General features: G+C 39.8%; 1 protein-coding gene across 1 annotated transcript in view; it reads right to left on the reverse strand.

Annotated features, from left to right (window-relative positions):
- Nucleotides 1-2,051: 2,051 nt before the first annotated feature.
- Nucleotides 2,052-20,091, reverse strand: part of CPVL (carboxypeptidase vitellogenic like) — a 44,947-nt gene continuing 26,907 nt past the window's right edge. The window contains exons 11-13 of the mRNA XM_014067299.2: nucleotides 19,801-19,974; nucleotides 12,205-12,387; nucleotides 2,052-2,365 (exon numbers count right to left, since the gene is read on the reverse strand). Coding sequence (XP_013922774.2) covers nucleotides 2,267-2,365; nucleotides 12,205-12,387; nucleotides 19,801-19,974 — 456 coding nt within the window. The 3' untranslated portion in view covers nucleotides 2,052-2,266. The remainder of the gene's footprint in view (nucleotides 2,366-12,204; nucleotides 12,388-19,800; nucleotides 19,975-20,091) is intronic.

Here is a 20,091-nt window from a genome sequence, read left to right on the forward strand (position 1 = left end):
TTATCTTTTAATTTCAGTGTTAATTTGTCCATCTCTGCACAATCCAACGTTTTTTTTTAATTACTAATTCGTCCGAGGGGGTATTATTTCCAGCATTGGGCAAATGCTATTCTAGCTATAGTTAGCAGATGTGTTAATATGTACTTAATTTTCTTTGTATATTTCCCTTTGATTATTCCCAGTAGAAAGATTTCGGGTTGTATTGTATCTGTTCTCCTGTAATTTCTTGCACCCATTTCCAAATTTTCTGTCCAATATTTTTGTGTTTCCGGGCAGGTCCACCATATGTGATAATAAGTCCCTTCTACTTTTTTATACTTCCAGCAGGTCGGCTTCATGTTTGGGTACATTTTAGCTAATCTTGTTGGTGATAAATGCCAATGATAAAACATTTTGCATATACTTCCTTTAAGTGCTGCTGATCATGTTAGTTTATAATTTGTGTTCCAAATTCTTTCCCAATCCACTAGATCTATGTTGTAACCAAAGTTTTTGGCCCACGCTATCATGCAACCTTTAACTTTTTCTTCTTCTAATGTTACTTCTAATAAATATTTGTAAATTTTCGTTATGAATTTATTTTCCGGGCCAATTAAAATTTTATCTATTTGTTGTAATTCTGTGTATATTCCATATTCTTTTACGTCATTTTTGTATCTAGTTGGAGATATGGCCACCAATCTATATTTATATTTTGCTCCTTTAATTCTGGATTTGTTTTCAAATTCCCTTGGCTGTCTAAAATTTCACTATATCTAACCATTTTCGATAGATCTAGTGTATTGGGATGTGTCATGGCTTCCATAGTGGAAAGCCATGTCTATATTTTCATGTAATGTTTTTCTCTAATTTTATTCCAGACCTGTATCAGTGCATCTCTAATATAGTGTCTGTGAAAATATTTTTGTTTCTTTTTACTCTCTTCCCATAGGAAAAAATGCCATCCCATTTGTAAATCATGGCCCTCTAATGTTAGTATTCTTTTATTTTTTAAATTTATCCAATCCCTGATCCATGTTTGTTCTTTAGTATCAATCTTTTTATCTTTTTTTTCCTCTTTCCTCTCCAAAAATTCTATTAAGGAAAAAAAAGGTTTATATAGAAAAACAGTCAGGATTATGAGAGCTAGTCTTCTGGTTTTGTTAAATCTGAAAAGTGGATTGATGATTGATGTAAAGACTATACAAGCCCTATTCAGTCAAGGATATCCTACTAAAATTGTCCATCTTTATTGTAGCATTCAAATTTTAAATGGAAAGAGGAAATTGCAAAGTTACTTTGCTGAAAGATATGTAAACAAACACAAAGATATGATCACCTAGTTATTACCTTTCTTTTATCACATGATTTATAATCAACCTTCCTTCCATAAGTTCAAAACAATGTATTTCATTCAGGTCAGGCAGAACACATGCAACACAGTTCTTGTTCATGTAGAAGTATGCCTTCTTCCCAAGAAGTTTACATAAGTTTTAGCAATTCTAGCAGTTTACTTAATTGGATGGAAAATCCATTGGGTTTGGTGCTATTCAACTGCTGACAAAGGCTTTAAAAAAAAGGTTTTGTTCTATTGACCCATATTCATAAAAATTGAATTAAAAATTATATTGTATGTTTATAGGCTTTTAACTTTATATTAGCATCAATTGTTTGAATAAAATAACTGTGCCAAACTGCGGCTTTCTTGACAGGGCCTATCCCCCGATAGCTTGCAAGCATGACGAACTGTTTAACAATCACAGTGTGAACGCAGTGTTTCTTATAGGTTGTGCTGGAAATCAATTGCAAAGGTTCTGTTGTATGCCTCCAAGGCAGAATATAAAAAAATATGTCATTCCCTCAAATAAGATTCACATGAAGATAAAAGACTCACATTTGAAGTAAAATATAACAATCAAAAAAATCCACCGTACACAATTTGCATCATTTTGACCCATCATGTCCCCATTAAAATGCCAATCATTTCACAAAACAAAAAGGTTTGAAATGACTATAAGAATTATCTACTTTGGGTTCTGTTATTCAGGACAAGAATATCTAGAAAAACAGAATTAAAGAGAGACAGAAATGTGTGAGGTTTATTTTGAGAACAAAACACATTCAATTTAGACGAATAGCTTAATTACAGATTAAAACAGATTTGCCAAACATGGGAAAAATGCTCCAATAATACTTCATAGGTTCCTCTGATCAATACTGGTCAATGCAATCTCTTGAGAACTTTGCAAAGGATTTCAACAATCAGGTTTTATTTTCCATATCTGTTTTATTTCCATTCTTTTCCCATGATAAATCTATCCATCATATCCAGAGCCCTTTCTGGTTGGTCATAAGGCAAGATGTGTCCTCCTCCTCGAACAATGACCTATGGAATTACATATAAAAATTAGAGATCTCACAAAGGAATGGGTAGAAAAATGCTCTAGGACACATTAAATAGTGTTATCTATTGGAACTCTGTTCTCAAATCTTAGTCACTACCTATTATCTGATCCTTGTATAACAACTTGTACATGCAGTATTGCAGGCTACTTCTGCTGATCACTGCTGTCAGCAGTTTGGCAGTTCTGGTCTCACCGGCTCAAGGTTGACTCAGTCTTCCATCCTTCCTAGGTCGGTAAAATGAGAACCCAGATTGTTGAGGGGCAATATGTTGATTCTGTAAACCACTTAGAGAGGGCTGTAAAGCACTGTGAAGGGTTATATAAGTCTAAAGGGTATTGCTATTGCTCTTGCCAATGTATTCCCAAATGCAAGGTGCTGGTTGTCATCTTTAAAGCTCTCTATACTGGGAAAAGGTTATGTAAGAGACCCTAGAATCCCAGTTGATTCTAACTGTCCAGTTGGGTCCAGCAGGATAGGCAGGCTCTGGGTCCCATCAGCCAAGGCATGCCAGCTTAAGGAGAGATGTGTCTTTTCTATCATAGTTCTTGCTCTATGGAACATCCTTCTTCCTGATATTAGAATAGTGGCCTTTTGCAAGGCCTTGAAAACTTAGCAATGTGCCTGGCTTGTATGTAAAGAACTTTGTTTCCTTGATGCACTGACACCAAAAGTTTATAATATCCCTTGGCTATTTTTTGTATTGCATTTTAACTGTTTTAATTATTTTTATGATCATTGCCCAAAGTTGCTGGTTTGATGTGGAAAACTATATAAATTGAACAAATGCCGGAGACATAGGCAGCATAAAAAATGAATGAATGAATTAGCTACAAAGCTACTCTCAGTTCCATTAGTGATATTAGTACTACCACTGCTACTAAATTAGTAGTAATTGCTTGGTTGAATATATAATGTAAAGTCAGGAACCACAGTTTACAGGATCAGTGATTTGTTACACACAGTGTTACATAACCAGACAAATCAAACTATAGCCTGTTCTAATGTGTGATTCTAGTGATACCTGACGTTTATTTACTCTTTTCAATTAACATTGTATAACCATATCAATTTAAAATGAGATTGGCATAAAGGAAAATGAAAATTTCACAAGGAAGAAAATTTAAGGACTCATATACATTCATTCATTCATTATTCTGTAAGAGAACACTTTTCTACTCTAGACAAGTTCAAATCATCACAACCAGATGAATTACATCCCAGGGTGCTGAAGGAGCTAGCAGATGTGATCTCAGAATCATTGAACCACTGATCCTGGAGCACTGGGAAACTACTAGTGAACTGAAAAAAGAGCTGACACAGTTCGTATCTTCAAAAAAGGTAAAATCATGGATCCATGAAATTACCAATCAATCAGCCTGACATCAATATCTGGAAAGATCCTGGAAAAGATAATCCAGCAACAAATCTGCAAACACTAGAGACAATCAAAGTTATCATCAGAAGCTAGCATGAGTTTGACAAAAACAAATCATGCCCAACAAATCTTATTTCATTCCTTAACAATGTTACTAAATTAAAGGAAAAGAGAAATGCTGTGTACATAATTTTCTTGGGATTCAGTAAGTCATTTGACAAAATGGATCTCAATCTACTTCTTGGTAAGCTAAAATGTGGGATAGACAGCATCAGATGAATGTATAACTGGATGATCAACCGCAGTCAACGTGTAGTCCTTGATGGAAGCAAGTATACAGTGGGGTACCCTAAGATTATGTTCTGTGCTCAGGACTCTTCAACATTTTCATAATTGATTTAGATGATAGAATAGAAAGGGGACTTATCAAATTTGCCAATGACAGCAACTTGGTGGGAATAGTAAACATTTTAGAGGATAGGTTTAAGATCCAGAAGGATCTTGACACTAAACTTGGCTCTATACAACAGAGTAAAATTCAACAATGAGAAAAGTGAAGTTTTATACTTGGACAAGAAAAACCAAATGCATAAGTGTAGAATCGGTGGTATCTGGCTCAATAGTAGTAACTGTGAGAGAGATCGGGATCATTTAAATATGTGCCAGCAGTACAAAAAAGCCAGTGAAGTCCTAGGCTACATTAACAGAGGATAGAAATCAAGATCATGTGAATGATTAATACCACTTTATAATTGTTTGCTAAGTCCACACACTTGGAATAGTGCATTCAGTTTTGATCACCATAACACACACAAAAATGTTGAAATTCTAGAGAACAGCAACAAAGATGATTAGGGGACTGAAGGCTAACACATGAAGAATGGTAGCAGGAACTGGGTATGTCTGGTGTAATAAAGAGCATGTTAACAGTATTCCAACATCTAAGGGGCTTTGACCTCAACTCTAATCCTTCAATACTGCCCTTCTACTCTTCAATCCATGGACAAATATGCAAGATCCCTCTATTAATCCGTTATCTGAGATAATGCTCATCTTACAAATGCCAGCAATGTCATTCAGGTTTTGATGGAACTGCAAATGCTAAAGTTCCACAGATATGCATATAACTTCTTCTGGGGGAAAAGACTGGACAGATTATTATTTTTTCTATGTTCAGTATTGGAGAAAGAGTAGAAAAAGAAAAAAAACTAACGATTCAATTCCAAATGGTATTTATGTACAAGCAGAAAGCAACAGTGGAATTCAAAGCCTTTGCTTATATTTACCCAGATCCATTCTGACCCTGGTGTTTAAAGAAAAAGAAGGCAACAGCTGTAACATTTCTGGGTGCTTTCTGATCATTCAGCTTCAAGAAAACAAAGGTCTTTGAATGCCAGTGTTTTAAGTGCTTGCATCTTTTTGTCATATGTCTCTGTATCCTGAATGTAACCCTACTTAGTTTATAGACTGATTTGGATAAAAGGAAATTATCTACTCCTAAGACATATCACATGACACCTCTAAGCAAATTTCTTTCCAGACTTTTCCAGACTTTTCCTAGAAAGAAACCATAGGTTTCCTCTGCCCACCCCCACATTAGAATTAAAAGATTATATGAGCATATACCATATTTATTTCCCCCCTGCTCTTTTTCCCTGTCTCTTTCTCTCTCTTACACACACACACCAAAGTAGTATTCAGCTGGTTCTGACCAGTTTTGGAGAACCAATAGTGGAAATTTTGAATAGTTAGTAGTAGTTTTACTGGTAGAACCAGTAAATATCACCTCTGACTGGCCCAACCCCCATCTATTCTCCTGCCTCCTGAGTCCCAGCTGATCAGGAGGAAAGGGGATTTTGCAATAACCTTCCCCTGGAGTAGGGTGGGAATGAGATTTTACAGTATCCTTCCCCTGCCACACCCACCAAGCCATGCCACGCCCACCAAGCCACATCCACAGAACCAGTAGTAAAAAAAATTGAATCCCACCATTGACACAAACACATATCATCATCATTATGCTAGTTGTGAAATTATTTACTGAAATAGTAATGTGTGTGGCAAGGACCTGAAAGTCTAGGAGAGTTTGTATACAATCAGAAAAATATGAGATTGCTGGATTTGACAACTGGACGAACAAAGGAAAAACTAAGAGACACACAAGGAAATAGAAAATATATTGAGCAAACAGGTACTTTTACGTTACTTAATGTTTGACTACATATTTATTAATGAATCTGGAATTATAGTTTTAAAGCAAACTCCAATCAGATTTGGATTGTTCATTTGGCTTGCTTACAAGGCGATTTATTTGAAATCATGACTTAGTTACGAATTCACTCAAGCAGAATGGAATCATGGATTATTCCTTCTTACAAATGCACAGAAGGAGAACATATGTAAGCCAGACTTTTGCATGGACTCTATGCAAAATTATAATGAACAATAAAACATTTTTTAAAAAAAATTAAATAGTGGAATATTAAATAAGAAAACATTTTAATCCAGAGAAGTAACTTTGGAATAGAAAGGCTCTTTATATGCTCTTTAGTTGCTGTTATTATAGGTGTATTTTATTAACTACCAACCTCAGGCCAACATTAACTTCTATTTTGTGACCTTTTTATTATATTAAATAAATTTGATTTTAAGTAGAGTTTTGATTGCTTTTAATATATTCACTTTGGCTAATTCAATAAACTATTTCATTGCACTGAAATTGAATACATCCTTATTTACTTTATATAGAATGTAAGCTAGCAGATTTTTTATATTAAGGTCATGTGGCAGGAAATTTTTTTCAAAGCTTAGTATAAATTAATAGTAAATGTTTCCTTATGAAACAGCAAATACATATTTTAAACTTGGCTAAAAAATACAAATTGGAATCTTTTGTATTTGTTTTGATATTACGACTACATTAGCCATACTTAAGTGTCTGAGGACCCCCAAAACAGCAAAATATGTTTGTAAAACTTTGTATTGTTGATTGAAAACGTAATTGTTTGTGACAAGTCAATGTGGAATAATAGCCTGTTTGTAGCTTTTCATGAAGGAGGAAGCAAGCAAGTCTCGTAGGCATATCACATTTTTATACAGAATTAACAGTAGTAATTCTGATCAATTGTCCAACCTAAGAGAATAAGATTAGAAGAAAGATTTGGTAAAATAAATTCTTGCTGCTTCTCATATCATTAACCAGTTGTTATAGAGAAGAATGCATATACCAGAGTCAGTTTGATCTAGCGCAGAGGTATCAAACTGAAGAACCATGACCAGATCCGGCCCAAGGGATGCTTAGATCTGGCCTGTGTGGCCACCCTGAAAACAGCAAAGGACCGGCCCATGGTGCCTCATGTGCCTCTCCCCAAGCTGCATTTTCGCTGTCAAAGGGTTCACCATTGCAGCCAAAAACGGAGCTCATGAAGGTCTCATAATACTCTCCTGAGCTCCATTTTGGCTGGCAGAGGGTTGCAGGAATCTATGGCAGCTGAAAATGGAGCTCAGAAGTCAGGGGTGGGTTCCTGCCAATTCTAACTGGTTCGCTAGAATAGGTTACACAAATTTAGCATGCCGTTTAGCGTGCCAGTTCCAGTGGTGGAACACCCCCTCACTCGCTCACTCCAGGGTCCAGATCATCCAGTTGCCACTGGTCCGCTCGCTCACCCCACCCATCCGCACCATGCCTCTAAGAGCCCTATAGAGAGCCCTTGGCTCTCTATTGCTGCCTGCAGAGGAAGTAAGCAAGCTCTTTTCTGGTGCTTTTGGGGCTAATGGGGCTTGCCGCTTCTGGACGTCTATTGCAGTTGCGAGGAGCCGAGGAGAGTGCGGAGAAGAACATGAAGGTTCTTGGCACTCCGGGAAGCTGCGAAAGCGAGAGAGGCACCCGGCTTGGTTTAGCCTCCCTGGATGTAGCAGCAGCAGCCCCAAGCACGCCGATCTTGGCCTTTTTTGCATCAGGGCGTGCTGCAAGAGGGAGTGAGGAGCAAAGAGAGCAAGAAGAGCGCAAAAGTTAGGGTTACTGGGCAACGTGTGTGTGTGGGGGGGAGGCTGGAGCAGTTCTGCTCTGAATAGAGGGAGAGGAAAAAAGTTGGGATTCTTCCTGCTGCAGCCTTTAAATGGCAGAGAGAAGCCAAACTTTTCCCCCTCCATTCATAGAGGAGCTGTGGCTCCCTTTATGCTCCCCCCTGGCTGGCCCCTCCCTCCCGGGGGTCAAAGTACCTGAACGGAACAGGCAGGCTGCACCCAAGCTGGTAGAGCGCCCACAACCATAGTTAGGGAGACCGCCAGTGGCCAGTGAGCCACACGGTTGCTCCGATCACACGGGCGCTCCACCAGCTCGGGTGCAGGCGGACTGGAGAACTTTCTCTTCTCAGAAATGTCTTCTCAGTGGAGCTGTGGCAGCCTGCCTGTCCCTTTCAGGTACCCCCAGGAGCAGCAGCGGGCACCACTGCCATCCCTGGAGTCCCGTGTCCTCCTCCGAAGCCTCGCGGTGCAGCTGTTTGCATGTCTCTCCCTAGCTTCTTTCACCTCACCTTCAGGAGGTGAAGTGGCAGGTGCCCCACTGGCAGAGCCTCCGGATGAAAGGTGAGTGAGCTGAGAGGAAGAAGGGAAAAACTGCTGGAGCTGCATTGCCCCGCTGGGTTCAGGGACTTCTGCCCCTTGTGCCGCACATTGCAACTGCCGGAGCCCTGCAAGGACCTCTTGCTCTGGTGGTTGCAAAGTGAGCACAAGGGGAAGAAGTCCACAAACCCAGCGGGGCAACGCAGCTCCACCAGCAGCAGTAGTTTCCCCCTTACACCGCCCAGCTCTCCACCTCCTTTGCTTAGGCTCCCTGCTGGGTTCGGGGGCTTCTGCCCCCTCATGCCACACTTTGCAGCTGCCGGAGCCCAACACAGACCTCTTCATGGTGCTGGGAAACCTGGTTCTGGGGATTTCCCCCCCCCCAAAAAAAGACCGCCTGCCCATCTGTCCAGAACTTGCGGCTTTTGGGGGAGTTTCTTTTAAAAAATGCCTCTCCAGAGTCCAGACGATCTTGAATGATGCTGCCTGTCTGTCCCACTCCCAAAGCAACCTCGCAGATTTTCAAGATTGTCTGGAGGGGCGTTTTAAAAAAGAACCTCCCCCCAAAAGCCGCATGAACCAGAGTGACGGATGGTTGGTCTTTTGGGGAAGGTGATCCCAGAACCAGGTTGCCCAACACCCCATAAGAGGTCCATGTGGGGCTCTGGCAGCTGCAAAGCCCGGCACAAGAGGCAGCAGCATGCTGCCCTGATCAACTGGCTTATAGTTAACGGCAGGCAGCCCTCGCTAGGGTTTCCCCCTTCCTCCGACCAGCTCTCCACCTCCTCCTTTGCTTAGGCTCCCTTCCCACTTGGCATAGAAAAGGGGCTCAACTTTAAAATGGAGCACCTTGGCCTTGGGCCACCGTGGGGTTTTCTCTGCTAGCTATGTCTTGCTTTGGGTAAAGGAGGAGGAGAGGAGGTCGTAAGGCAGAAGATAAACTTCTTTCCCCTGCCCTCCGGATCGCCAGCATGAGCATGGATCTTGAAGAGCTCAGCAACAATATGAGTAGCAATGGCGGCTGCCCACACACCTACTTTCGGTTGAGGGCAGGCTTGTTTTGCAAAAGCACAGTGCAGCCAAGGGTTGAAGAAAGTGCTGATGCAAAGGCGGGGATGCTTTTTGCAGGTTGGGGGATGCCATATCCACAACTTTTATCCCTTGCCCACCCACCTACCACCAACACCCCACGTGTCTGGGCACTATGTTGGGGGAACTTGGGCATGATTGGTCTTGAACGCGGGACATGCACGTCCCTTTGCCCACCTCCATGCTTTTGCAGATTGGCTGGCTGTGGAGTATGGGCCCTTTTTGAAGCCGGGTTGAGTCCTTCCTTGGAATGTATGCTCATACCCGAGGGGCATGGGCTAGGACCAGGTGTCCTCATCCGTTTCTCCCAAAGGTACTTTTTTCCTCCAAGAAGCAACTGGACTTTTTGGTTTTTCTTTGAAGATGTTTTGCTTCTCCTTTAGGAAGCTTCTTCAGCTTTGAGGAAGCTTCTGGAGGAGCTGAAGATGCTTCTTGGAGGAGAAGTGAAAGGTCTTCAAAGAAAAAGCAGAAAGTCCAGCTGCCTCTTGGGAAAAAAAGCATCTTTGAGACATCCTGGATGACCAAGAATCCCCATAGACATCCTTCATCCTAGCCTTTCTTTCTGATGCCTCCTAGCCTTGCTTTCCTTCCATCCCTTGTGGTGGCCACTCTCCCAAAGCCCATGATAGTTGAGCATCAATAAGTCCTCTTGTAGTATCAAGGGTGGCTGAGGGTTCAGAGGTGGCACACACCCTGATTGCCAGGCCTAATTGGGAAATCTAAGCTGGGGAGACCTTGTCTGTCCCGAACTTTTGAAGCTGGTCGGCTCTGGATAAAAGTCAAAACCTGAGCTTGATGCTGACCTAGAGGTTTTGTTGAAATCCTGGTTTAAGTTTTGGAGAAAGACTTATTTCACCCTAAACTTGTGACTGCTTTCATCAAACCTTAGAGTGATTTAGAAAGAGAGAAAGAAAGACAAAGAGGGAAAGAAAGAGAGAAAGAGAGAGAAAATGAAGGAAGGAAGAAAGAAGGGAAGAGAGAAAGAAAGTTGGAGAGATACACACAAGAAAGAAAGAAAGGAATGGGATAGAGGGATAGAAAAAAAGAAAGACAAAGATAGAAAGAGAAAGAGAAAGAGAAAGAAAGAGAAAGAGAAAGAAGGAAAGAGAAAGCAAGGTAGAAAGAAAGAAAAAGAAAAAAAAGAGAACTTATGACCACAATTGAGCTCAAAATTTTGGTTGCTAAGCTAGAACGTTGTTAAGTGAGTTTCACCACAAGAGACCGTGAGTTTTGCTTTAGCCATGAAAGCCAGCTGGGTGATCTTGAGCCAGTCACTTTTTCTCAACTCACCTCACAGAGTTTTTGTGGAGAAAATAAGAGGAGAAATGTGTGTCAGATATGTTTGGATATGCCACTTTGAGTTGTTTGTAAAAATAATAAAATATATAAATAAATAAAAATAAACTATCTACCTCTAAAATTATTTGATTACTGCTTGTAATGTTAATAAATGCATAGTTCAGAGAGTGGGAGGAAATGCTTTCATCTCTCCCAGCAGGCCTGGGGATAGGTTCCCAATTCACCCGCCCGAGTGTTTGATTGCTGAACGAAAGTTGTGTTTTATTACTTTTCTTTGTTCACATTTTGTTTTGTTTTTTGATACTGCACCCCCCTCCCTTGTGATTGTAAGCCGCCCTGAGTCCCCTCGGGGAAAAGGGCGGCCTATAAATTTTAATAAATGACTCAAAAAAAATGACTCATTTAAAATTATATTAGACTCAATCAGATGAAATGAAGGAAGTGGCACAATATTTCTCTTTGGCACACATTACAAGTAGTCCTTGTAATAACCATTCATGGTTTAGTAAACATTCAAAGTTATGACAATAATTAAAAATAACTTTGCAAACAATTCTTATATTTACAATCTTTGCAAGTTTGCAAAAGAAAGGAAATCTGAAATAAGAGCAAAAGCACAATTTCAGTGATATACTTAGTGATTGCTTTGCTTAGTGACCAAGTTGCTAATTCCACTTGAAGTCGCTAAATAAGAATCTTTTCTTAACTTCATTTTAGAGAAATTCCTGAGACTAGAGTAACTTGCTGGTATTCTTATGACAGGATAAAAAACCAAGAAGTAAATTATCTTCATGATCAGCTACTGAGGTCATGTGCTGATTATACACTGATTATAGAAGTTATCTTTTACTTTTCTTATTTTCTTCTGATATTTATATATATATATATATATATATATATATATATATATATATATATATATATATATATATATATATATATATATATATATATATATATATATATATATATATATATATATATATATATATATATATATCAGAATATATTTTTATTCTTGACATGTATTTTATATAAACATGGAACAAACTCTCCACTCATTAGCACTGATGATGTTAACTAGTTGAGTAATGAAATATCTGTAAGAAAACAACCAAAATCAGAGAACTGCAAGGACTCTATAGTTCAGCTCCGAGCTGCACATATTCTAATGGATTTATCTATCCTTCCTTCCTTCCTTCCTTCCTTCCTTCCTTCCTTCCTTCCTTCCTTCCTTCCTTCCTTCCTTCCTTCCCTTCTTCTTCCCCTCTTTCCCTTCCCTTCCTTCCCTTTCCAAATTCCTTTCCCACAAGTTGCCAGATAGATGACAGGACATACAATCAGAAATCCTTATGTATTGTAATAAAATGTGTTAGTGTAAAAAAAAGTGCTACTGGAGTCCTGATCTTTTGCTACCATAGACTAAAAGGGATCTCCTTCTGCTGTGCCATATTTAATGAATATTTTTTTTCTTATGAAATGGTTCATCTCACCTGATAGAATTCACCCACTTGGCGTACATAGCCAGCAACTTCAGGATCTTTATCATGTATTCGCCATATGATTCTCTCAGCATCTTTGTATTCTTTCACTTTGCCCCATGGCACAGTGGGCAGAAATCGTTCAGTAAGTGGAGCTGCCACAATGATATCAAGTTGCCCATTGTATAAGAGAACCTGAAAGTCAAATATAAGTATAAAACCAAGTAAAGCTCATAATATTGTTTTCACTGCTTATTTTATTGATTTTTATCAATCCTACTCAATATTTTAATTATTATTATTGCTGCCAGTCTTGATTTTATACTGTTAGGTTTTTATTTTATTTTGATTTCAGTGTATTTTTAATCATTTTCATAGTGAAAAAGAATATTTAGATGGTCAATAACTGATTAATATTACATCAATCATTTATATCATAAATTTGATAATAAAGTAGTAAAAAGTGTTGCAGAATGAAATCTTAGCTTGGAAAAAAATTGTCATCTCTAGCATAGAGGGATAAGAGACACAAACAAAAAATCAGAAGCCAACAAAATACAGTGGTTTCTCAGGTGCATAATTTCTGAATATGAGTTTTAAAAAACACTGGCAGTTCCTGACAAGTTACATACAGGCCCCATTTTGCAGTAATCAGGTGGAGAAAAACCTGCCCAAACATAATATACATTTCCAGCCCTTGTCACTTTATTAATTCTAGAATACTACTATTTTTAAATATTTTATCTATAGAGATCATAATATCAATCTTGTCATATATGATTATTATATTTACAGAGGCTGGGATGAAGAGCCTTAATTACATTAAAAATGACAAAATACCATTCAAGAAATGAATAAGGATCTAAAAGTCTAATGTCTCTATTGTTAGCTTTGTCTACAAGGATTAAGCAAACTTTTAAAATACAAAGATGGTTATTTTAATCTTTGGGAAGATATTTAAACACATAAATGGAAATTTAAAAACTTTTAACTTTGTTTCTAAGGTAGAGATGGAGGGCAGGATAGAAAGACAAAAAAAAAGGCACAACACTATTATACAATCAGTATCTTTTCAGTACAGCAAGATTAAGATATGCACAAAGATAGAAACATTCAGCAGTACCAGAGGTGGGTTCCTACCAGTTCGCACCTATTTGGTAGAACCGGTTCATCAAATCTACCAGACCGATTAGAAGAGGTTCCACCAGTGGACCCGGAAAGCAGGCCACACCTACAGAAGAGGTTCCCAAAAAATTTGAAACCCACCACTGGTCCTTGGATATGATTATTCTACACTATCACGCTCACATTTATAAAACTCAGTGCCTGTGTGAAAGGTAAGGATGACTACTGCGTTTGTGGTACAATCAGAACATTGCGTGAGTTGAAGTTCTTTTAACGCAAACCAAAGATGCCTTTTAAAAAACAGTTTTACATCATATTCTTATGCATGCCAGTGCTGTGTGTGAGGTAATTTAAGGTGGCTCTGACTAGTGTCGTCGGCATCTTCATATCCGGTCACATGGGCATCAAGCCACTCCCACAAAGGAGGCCACACCCACAGAGTCAGTTCGAACAATTTTTGAAACCCACCACTGAGCAATACCCACAGTGAAGGAAGGGTTGTGAAACATGGTAGAACTTATTAGATAACAAAATTGAGTTATTTAGTCAGAGAAAGGACAATATCTACATTTATTGCTGACTGGAAATCCCTTATGGACTTTTTGCATAAAACAAAACAGAATAAAAACGTATGAATTAATGATTTATGGTTTATTAGACAGAATATATTATAGACAGTTAAGATGCCCCCTTAAAGAGGAAAATTTATAATTATAACTATAATTGCTGTAAATAATGTATTTTTCCCTTTCTTTTCTTTCTTTTCCTTTTCCCATTTTCTTGCACTTTTAGCTTTCTTTCTTTTTCTTATTTTGTATTAGTATTAGTTTCTTCCCTCTTAATTTTTTTAATAAAAATTATGACTATGTGTGTTTATAAATATATTCTCTATTTTCTCTATCTACACACACACAGTATCATAGCTGAAATCTATTCACTGTAGTTTATACAGTTTATACAGAAATAAGCAGCAGCAGCAGAATATTACGAATATTAGGCTTTGCTATCAAAATGGAAAGGAAGATTGGGAACAGATGTGCTCAGTTCAGGAACATATGCAGAGGAAGAATCAAAATCTCAAAATGGCAGTTGTGTCTGAAGCCCTATCATTCTCACTTCCTTTTTTTAAACATATAAAAAAAAGATAAGGCTTCAGTCACGTGGTTATAGCTGCCATCTTGACTTTTTCTATTTTCACACTTAGGAAACCAGGTTTGGCCTAAACATTCAGAATCATAGAACATCTCTTAAATCCTTGGGCACTGTCCCATTGAACATTATCCAGAGACTAACAGTAATGGTATTCATTTGATAAAAATATTAGTTTAAATATTGTTTATTATTGTATTATTTGACTCGCTCATCTTTTTTTCATGTGCAGCTTTTTTCATGCCATCTCAAAGTACAAATGCAGCACTTGATTAGACAATACTGTGAATTCCCAATTCAAAATTAAGATATTAGAGTGTATATCATTTCAAAAAGGAGATTTTATTAATACCAGAACATACTTCATTCTATAAAGATGACTTAACTGTCTCTTTAAATCTTATTAGATACTTCTGTAGTCCATTCTTTGACAGAAAGTTAGCACTGTCTAATATGATCAAAAGTAATATTAAAATTTAGCATGACCATATTTTTTCACCCAAATACTGGATGGTTCCATGATCATCTAAAAGGAAAGAATATTATGTCTAGAAAGATAATTGCAGTGGCAAATGTACTTCAATAGCAAGTCAATGTTTATTTACCAAAACAGATAGATAGAATGACCATGAGTGGACAAAAAAATAATGGGAATGAAAGTGACTTCTAACTTCCTGCTATCTTTCCTATTGACTTAGCTTGTGGAAAGCAAAGGGACATTGGAAATCATGATCACATGACCACAGATCTGCTGCAATAGCCCTAGCTCTCCACATCACACTGAAAAACAACAGGTAAGGACCAACGTTTGTTTATTAGTGTGTTATGCAGGAGGGGCTACATGTGGGATGTACCCAAGCTATAGTCCCTAGAGTGGGAAAGGCTAAGACGTAGGAATTGGGGTGGCTTTAGTGAATACGAAGACATCCAGTCGATAGTGGCGAATGAAGGGCATCGGATTTGTCCACGTGACCGCCCTGCAGATGTCCTCAAATGGGGCTCTGGAGACCCACGCTGCCATGGTCACTGTGCTCCTCGTGAAATGGGCTGTGATCTCCGAAAGAGGAATCTGACCTGAGGCTTTGTATGCTGTGGCAATGGACTGTCTCAGCCATCTGAGCCATATAGTCATAGACTATGAAGATACCCTGGCTCCCATGGTGGTGGATAGAAATGAGACAAATAGTGCCTCAGATTTACGGAATGCCGTCGTGCGCCTGATATAAATACGCAGGGCCCAGCGGACGTCTAGTCGGTGCCAAAGACACTCTCTCTCATGAGAAGGCACCAGGCAAAGTTTGGGAGGATGACTTCCTGTGCCCTATGGAAGGGAAAGTTGACCTTCGGGAGGAACGTTGGATCCAATCTAAGGACCACCCTATCCTGGTGGAATACACACAGGTCTTCCTTTGATGACAGTGCCCCCAGTTCTGACATGCACCTGGCCAAAGTTACAGCGACCAGGAATGCAACTTTCATAGACAGAAGCCAAAGATGAATTGTCCTTAGAGGCTCAAATGAAGGCCCTGTCAAGGCTCTAAGAACCCAGGGAAGGTCCTATGTGGGGAACCTATAGACCAGGGATGGATGTAGGTTTGCCGCTCCCCATAGAAATCTCCTAACATTTGGGAGTTGTGACAGAGGGGTGGTACCTTCCCCGGAGAGCACAGAGGGGCATATGCATAAGGGACAGGCCCTTGTCTAGGCCGTTCTGTAGGAAGTTAAGGACCTCGGGAACAGAGGCTGAAGTTGGTGATATGTTGAGAGAGGAGCACCATCTGATGAACGCTGACCACATGGAATTATAGACCCTCGTGGTCGACAGGCATCGAGATGCCTAACACAAGCTTAGCCTGAGATCCCTGAGACCTTTTATCCTGGTGCGTTTTGTCCTCATGCTGCCTCAAGCCAGTGTCTATGCCCTTGGTGATGGCTGAGGCAATAAGTCTCCTAATGTTATCTGGGAGGAGATCCAGATCCTCTAAATCCTCCCCTTGGGGCATTGGTCAATTGGCCCTTGGGCACATGATCAGTGACAGGGAGGAAATCATGGAGGTGCCTTCCAGGGGGTCCAGAGCCACTGCGCCACCTTGGCTTCCAGAGCCAAGGTGGCGCAGTGGTTAAATGCAGCACTGCAGGCTACTGCTAGATCAGCAGGTCAGCGGTTCAAATCTCACTGGCTCAGGGTTGACTCAGCCTTCCATCCTTCCGAGGTGGGTAAAATGAGGACCCAGATTGTTGGGGGCAATATGCTGACTCTCTGTAAACCGCTTAGAGAGGCCTGAAAGGCCTATGAAGCGGTATATAAGTCTACTGCTATTGCTATTGCTATGATCAGTGACAGGGAGGAAATCCATGGAGGTGCCTTCCAGGGGGTCCCCCATGACGTCCCTAATTGCGCTCGGAGAGATGGAAGGTGATGGGGAAATATCCAAATAATGGAATGCCTGCGAAGCCTTGGAGGAAGAGGAAAAGAGGGAGAAGGGCTGAACTTCCTTGCTGGAAACCTGGCTCCCTGGTGCCTAATAGGTCTGGCTGGGGACCTGGAGCGATGTAGAGGGTTAGGCGTGCTATGGGCCTCCTACAGCCTGTCTGTCCCAACTATTCATTTCTCCAGAGCTCGCTGTCTGCATTGTTCATCTCGAACAGCAGCTCTGGAGGGGCTCTGGGCAGCTAAAGGCTTAGAAGCAGGGCCTGTCATTTTCCTCTGCCCCCGGTGCCTGATCCCTTGGGCAAGCTTGCCTAGTGACGTCTCTGGCTTCTGCCATCTTCCCCCACTCATGTGTCCTTAATTCGCTGCTTCAGCATCCCCGGGAGACGCAGCTGCGGGAAACTCTGTGGCTGCTACCAGCTGCTTTAAAACGGCCCGAAAGTCTCGATGATAGGTAAAAGTATTGACCTTCTCAAAATGGCCAACAGATAATGAGGAATACCTCCTTAAAATGGCTGCTACGTCGTGGCCTTCAGGATCTCTCAAAATGGCCGCTGACTTGTCAAATGGTTGCCAAAGCTGTTGGAATCTTCAAACGACTGCAGGCACCATCAGAGGCTTCGGACCGGCACGCTGTTGCTACCACACCAGCCGAAAGTTGGGACGAGGTAGCAGCCCCTCCCGCTGAGCTCAAATGGAGCCTGTTACCCCGGCCTTCCCAGGGACTGGACATTGCTCCAGGTGATCTTTGGAGAGAAGAGGAGATAGCCGAAATGGCCCTCCACACCTCTGAGAAGGCAGCACAAAGCGGCCTCAATTAGCACCACCAGCTCAGATGATCAATTTGAAGAATTTAGAAATTTTAGAATTGATGTTAAAGCCAATTAAGATTATCCGATTAAACAAATTAAATAATTTCCTCAAGGAAGAGCCAATACACTAGTCTGTATGGACCAAAGACTGAGAGGAAACTGGGAGAGCCAAGAAGAGGAATAGGCATATAAAAGAATTCCCCTCAGTCTCTGAATCAATCAGGTTTTAAAAATATCCCATGCGTAGCCCACACTGGAAAAAGTTCAATTCTTTGGGAGTAACGTGTTCTCAATTTTTATGCATTCTTTAAAGTTAGTTCTTAATTCAAACCTGCAGTATAATGTACCATTTGGGCTAACAAGGTTACAAACAAATTAACACAATGGGGGTTTTAAGAGTATATAAATACATAAATACTGTATATTGGGATTTAACAGCAAACTCTAGCACCGTGATGATGAATCTATGGCACGTGGATTCATATCTGAGGGCATGTGAGGTGTTGGGCTATGTCAGATCCAGCTGATTTTTGGCCTTCCGGAGGGCAGGGATACCATTTTCACCCTCCCCAGACTTTAGGAAAGCCTCAGGGAGCCTGTTGATGGCAAAAAATGGTCCCAACGGGCCTACTGGAAGTTCAGAAACAAACTTCCAGTAGGCCCATTGGGCTATTAGCTTTCCCCTCCCCAAGCTTCAGGAGGCTTTTCTGAAGTCTGGGGAGGGCAAAAAATGGCCCAAAGGGCCTACCAAAAGTCCAGAAGCTTCAGTAAGGCCTGCATGCATGCACAGGGGAAATGGGGGGGAGTTGGGCAGGCTTGCATGGGGGGGGAGCGTATTACATTATGTGTGTGTGTGTGTGTGCACCCATGCGCTATCACATGCGCGGGAGCCCTTTTGGCACTCAAGCAGAAAAACATTCACCATCATTGCTCTAGCACTTAAGTCAAGATAAGAATCCTTTATATTAGTCATTTTCATAGAAAGCATATGTGTATTTTAAATCCTTGTTACTAAAACGTGCTAGGCTTAAAAATCTTTTTCTGTAAGATTCATCAAGCTGAGAAAGATTTGACTCTTTATCTAAAAGAGGTAGTTCTCAAAATCTTGATCTTCCATGAACTCAATAAAAACTTCATGTACTTAATATGCTTAATAATATGTTGATTATAATTATCTGCATTGCTCAATAACTGTCTGTGAAGAATGCAGGGACACAAGTGACAGATATTTATTTTTGAATTTACATTTCAACCGAAAAATCAAGATGATTATTTGGAGAGCCACCCCACCCCCAATTGTACTACTAATTTTATCTCTCTCAAAAAAAGGTCTTAGTATTGTGTTTCCCTGAAAATAAGATAGGGTCTTATTTTCTTTTGACCCCCGAAATAAGTGATTGGCCCTATTTTCAACGAGGTCTTATTATTTTTGAGGTGCAAAAGGTAGCGAGAGTTGTCACATCATGGCTACTGCTGTGTTGCAATATTTTGGGGAGGGCTTATGTTGGGGGAAGTGCTTATTTTAGCGCATGCGCTCAAAAGCCCGATTGGACTTATTATCCGGGAAGGTCTTATTTTCAGGGGGGAAAGTAGATAGATGAGACTAAGAGAGAAAGATTGATCCAAATGTAGTCAGTAATCGGTATGCCCAATACGGTTTAAACCTATGTTTCCTCCAATCTAATTCCAATATATGAACAGTAGTTCTGGAGTAAATAGATTCTATTAATAGATTTTATGTTTTAATTTTTTAATTTAATATTTAATTTTTTTCTTATCCTTGGCAAGGTAACTATCATGCCAAAACCAACTTTTAAGCCATGAGGGAAAAAATTATATTACTGACTTGTAAATTAACGCAGAAAGAATTATATTACTGTCTCACTTATTTTCAGAAAAGTAAAACAAGAATGCACCTAGATAAAAACAAAATTGACTATCTTTGCAAAACTTCCAAATTATTTATACACACTCACTTAAAACAGTATACTTGTTTTCTATAAAAATACATACAATATAAGTCATAATAAATGTTAAATATCCAGGTTCTAAAACTGACAAGTAAAAAACTCAAGCTGGCATCTTACTTACTCTATAATGATCCATTAAAACAGCCAACCAAGGTTTTATTGTCTTCATTATATCTTCAACCAAGTGCTCCTCAACCATAGAACCATCATGGAAGGTCAAATTTCCAACATGGATAGATTTTCTTATGTTTGGCAGTGATAATAGATTTCCAAAATATTCCTGATCTTCAGGCTCCTGTTATTAAAATGATAAGGAGGAAGAACACATACAAAATTATTTCATCAAAGCTAGAAAACAAATTCATACAACTTACATGTTAGATGATTCTGCTTTCTTTCTTATAGCAACAAC

Source organism: Thamnophis sirtalis, unplaced genomic scaffold, assembly GCF_051295495.1.
Source record: "Thamnophis sirtalis isolate CommonGarterSnake01/CBP01778 unplaced genomic scaffold, rThaSir2_p1.2 scaffold_4, whole genome shotgun sequence".
NCBI lineage: Eukaryota > Metazoa > Chordata > Lepidosauria > Squamata > Natricidae > Thamnophis > Thamnophis sirtalis.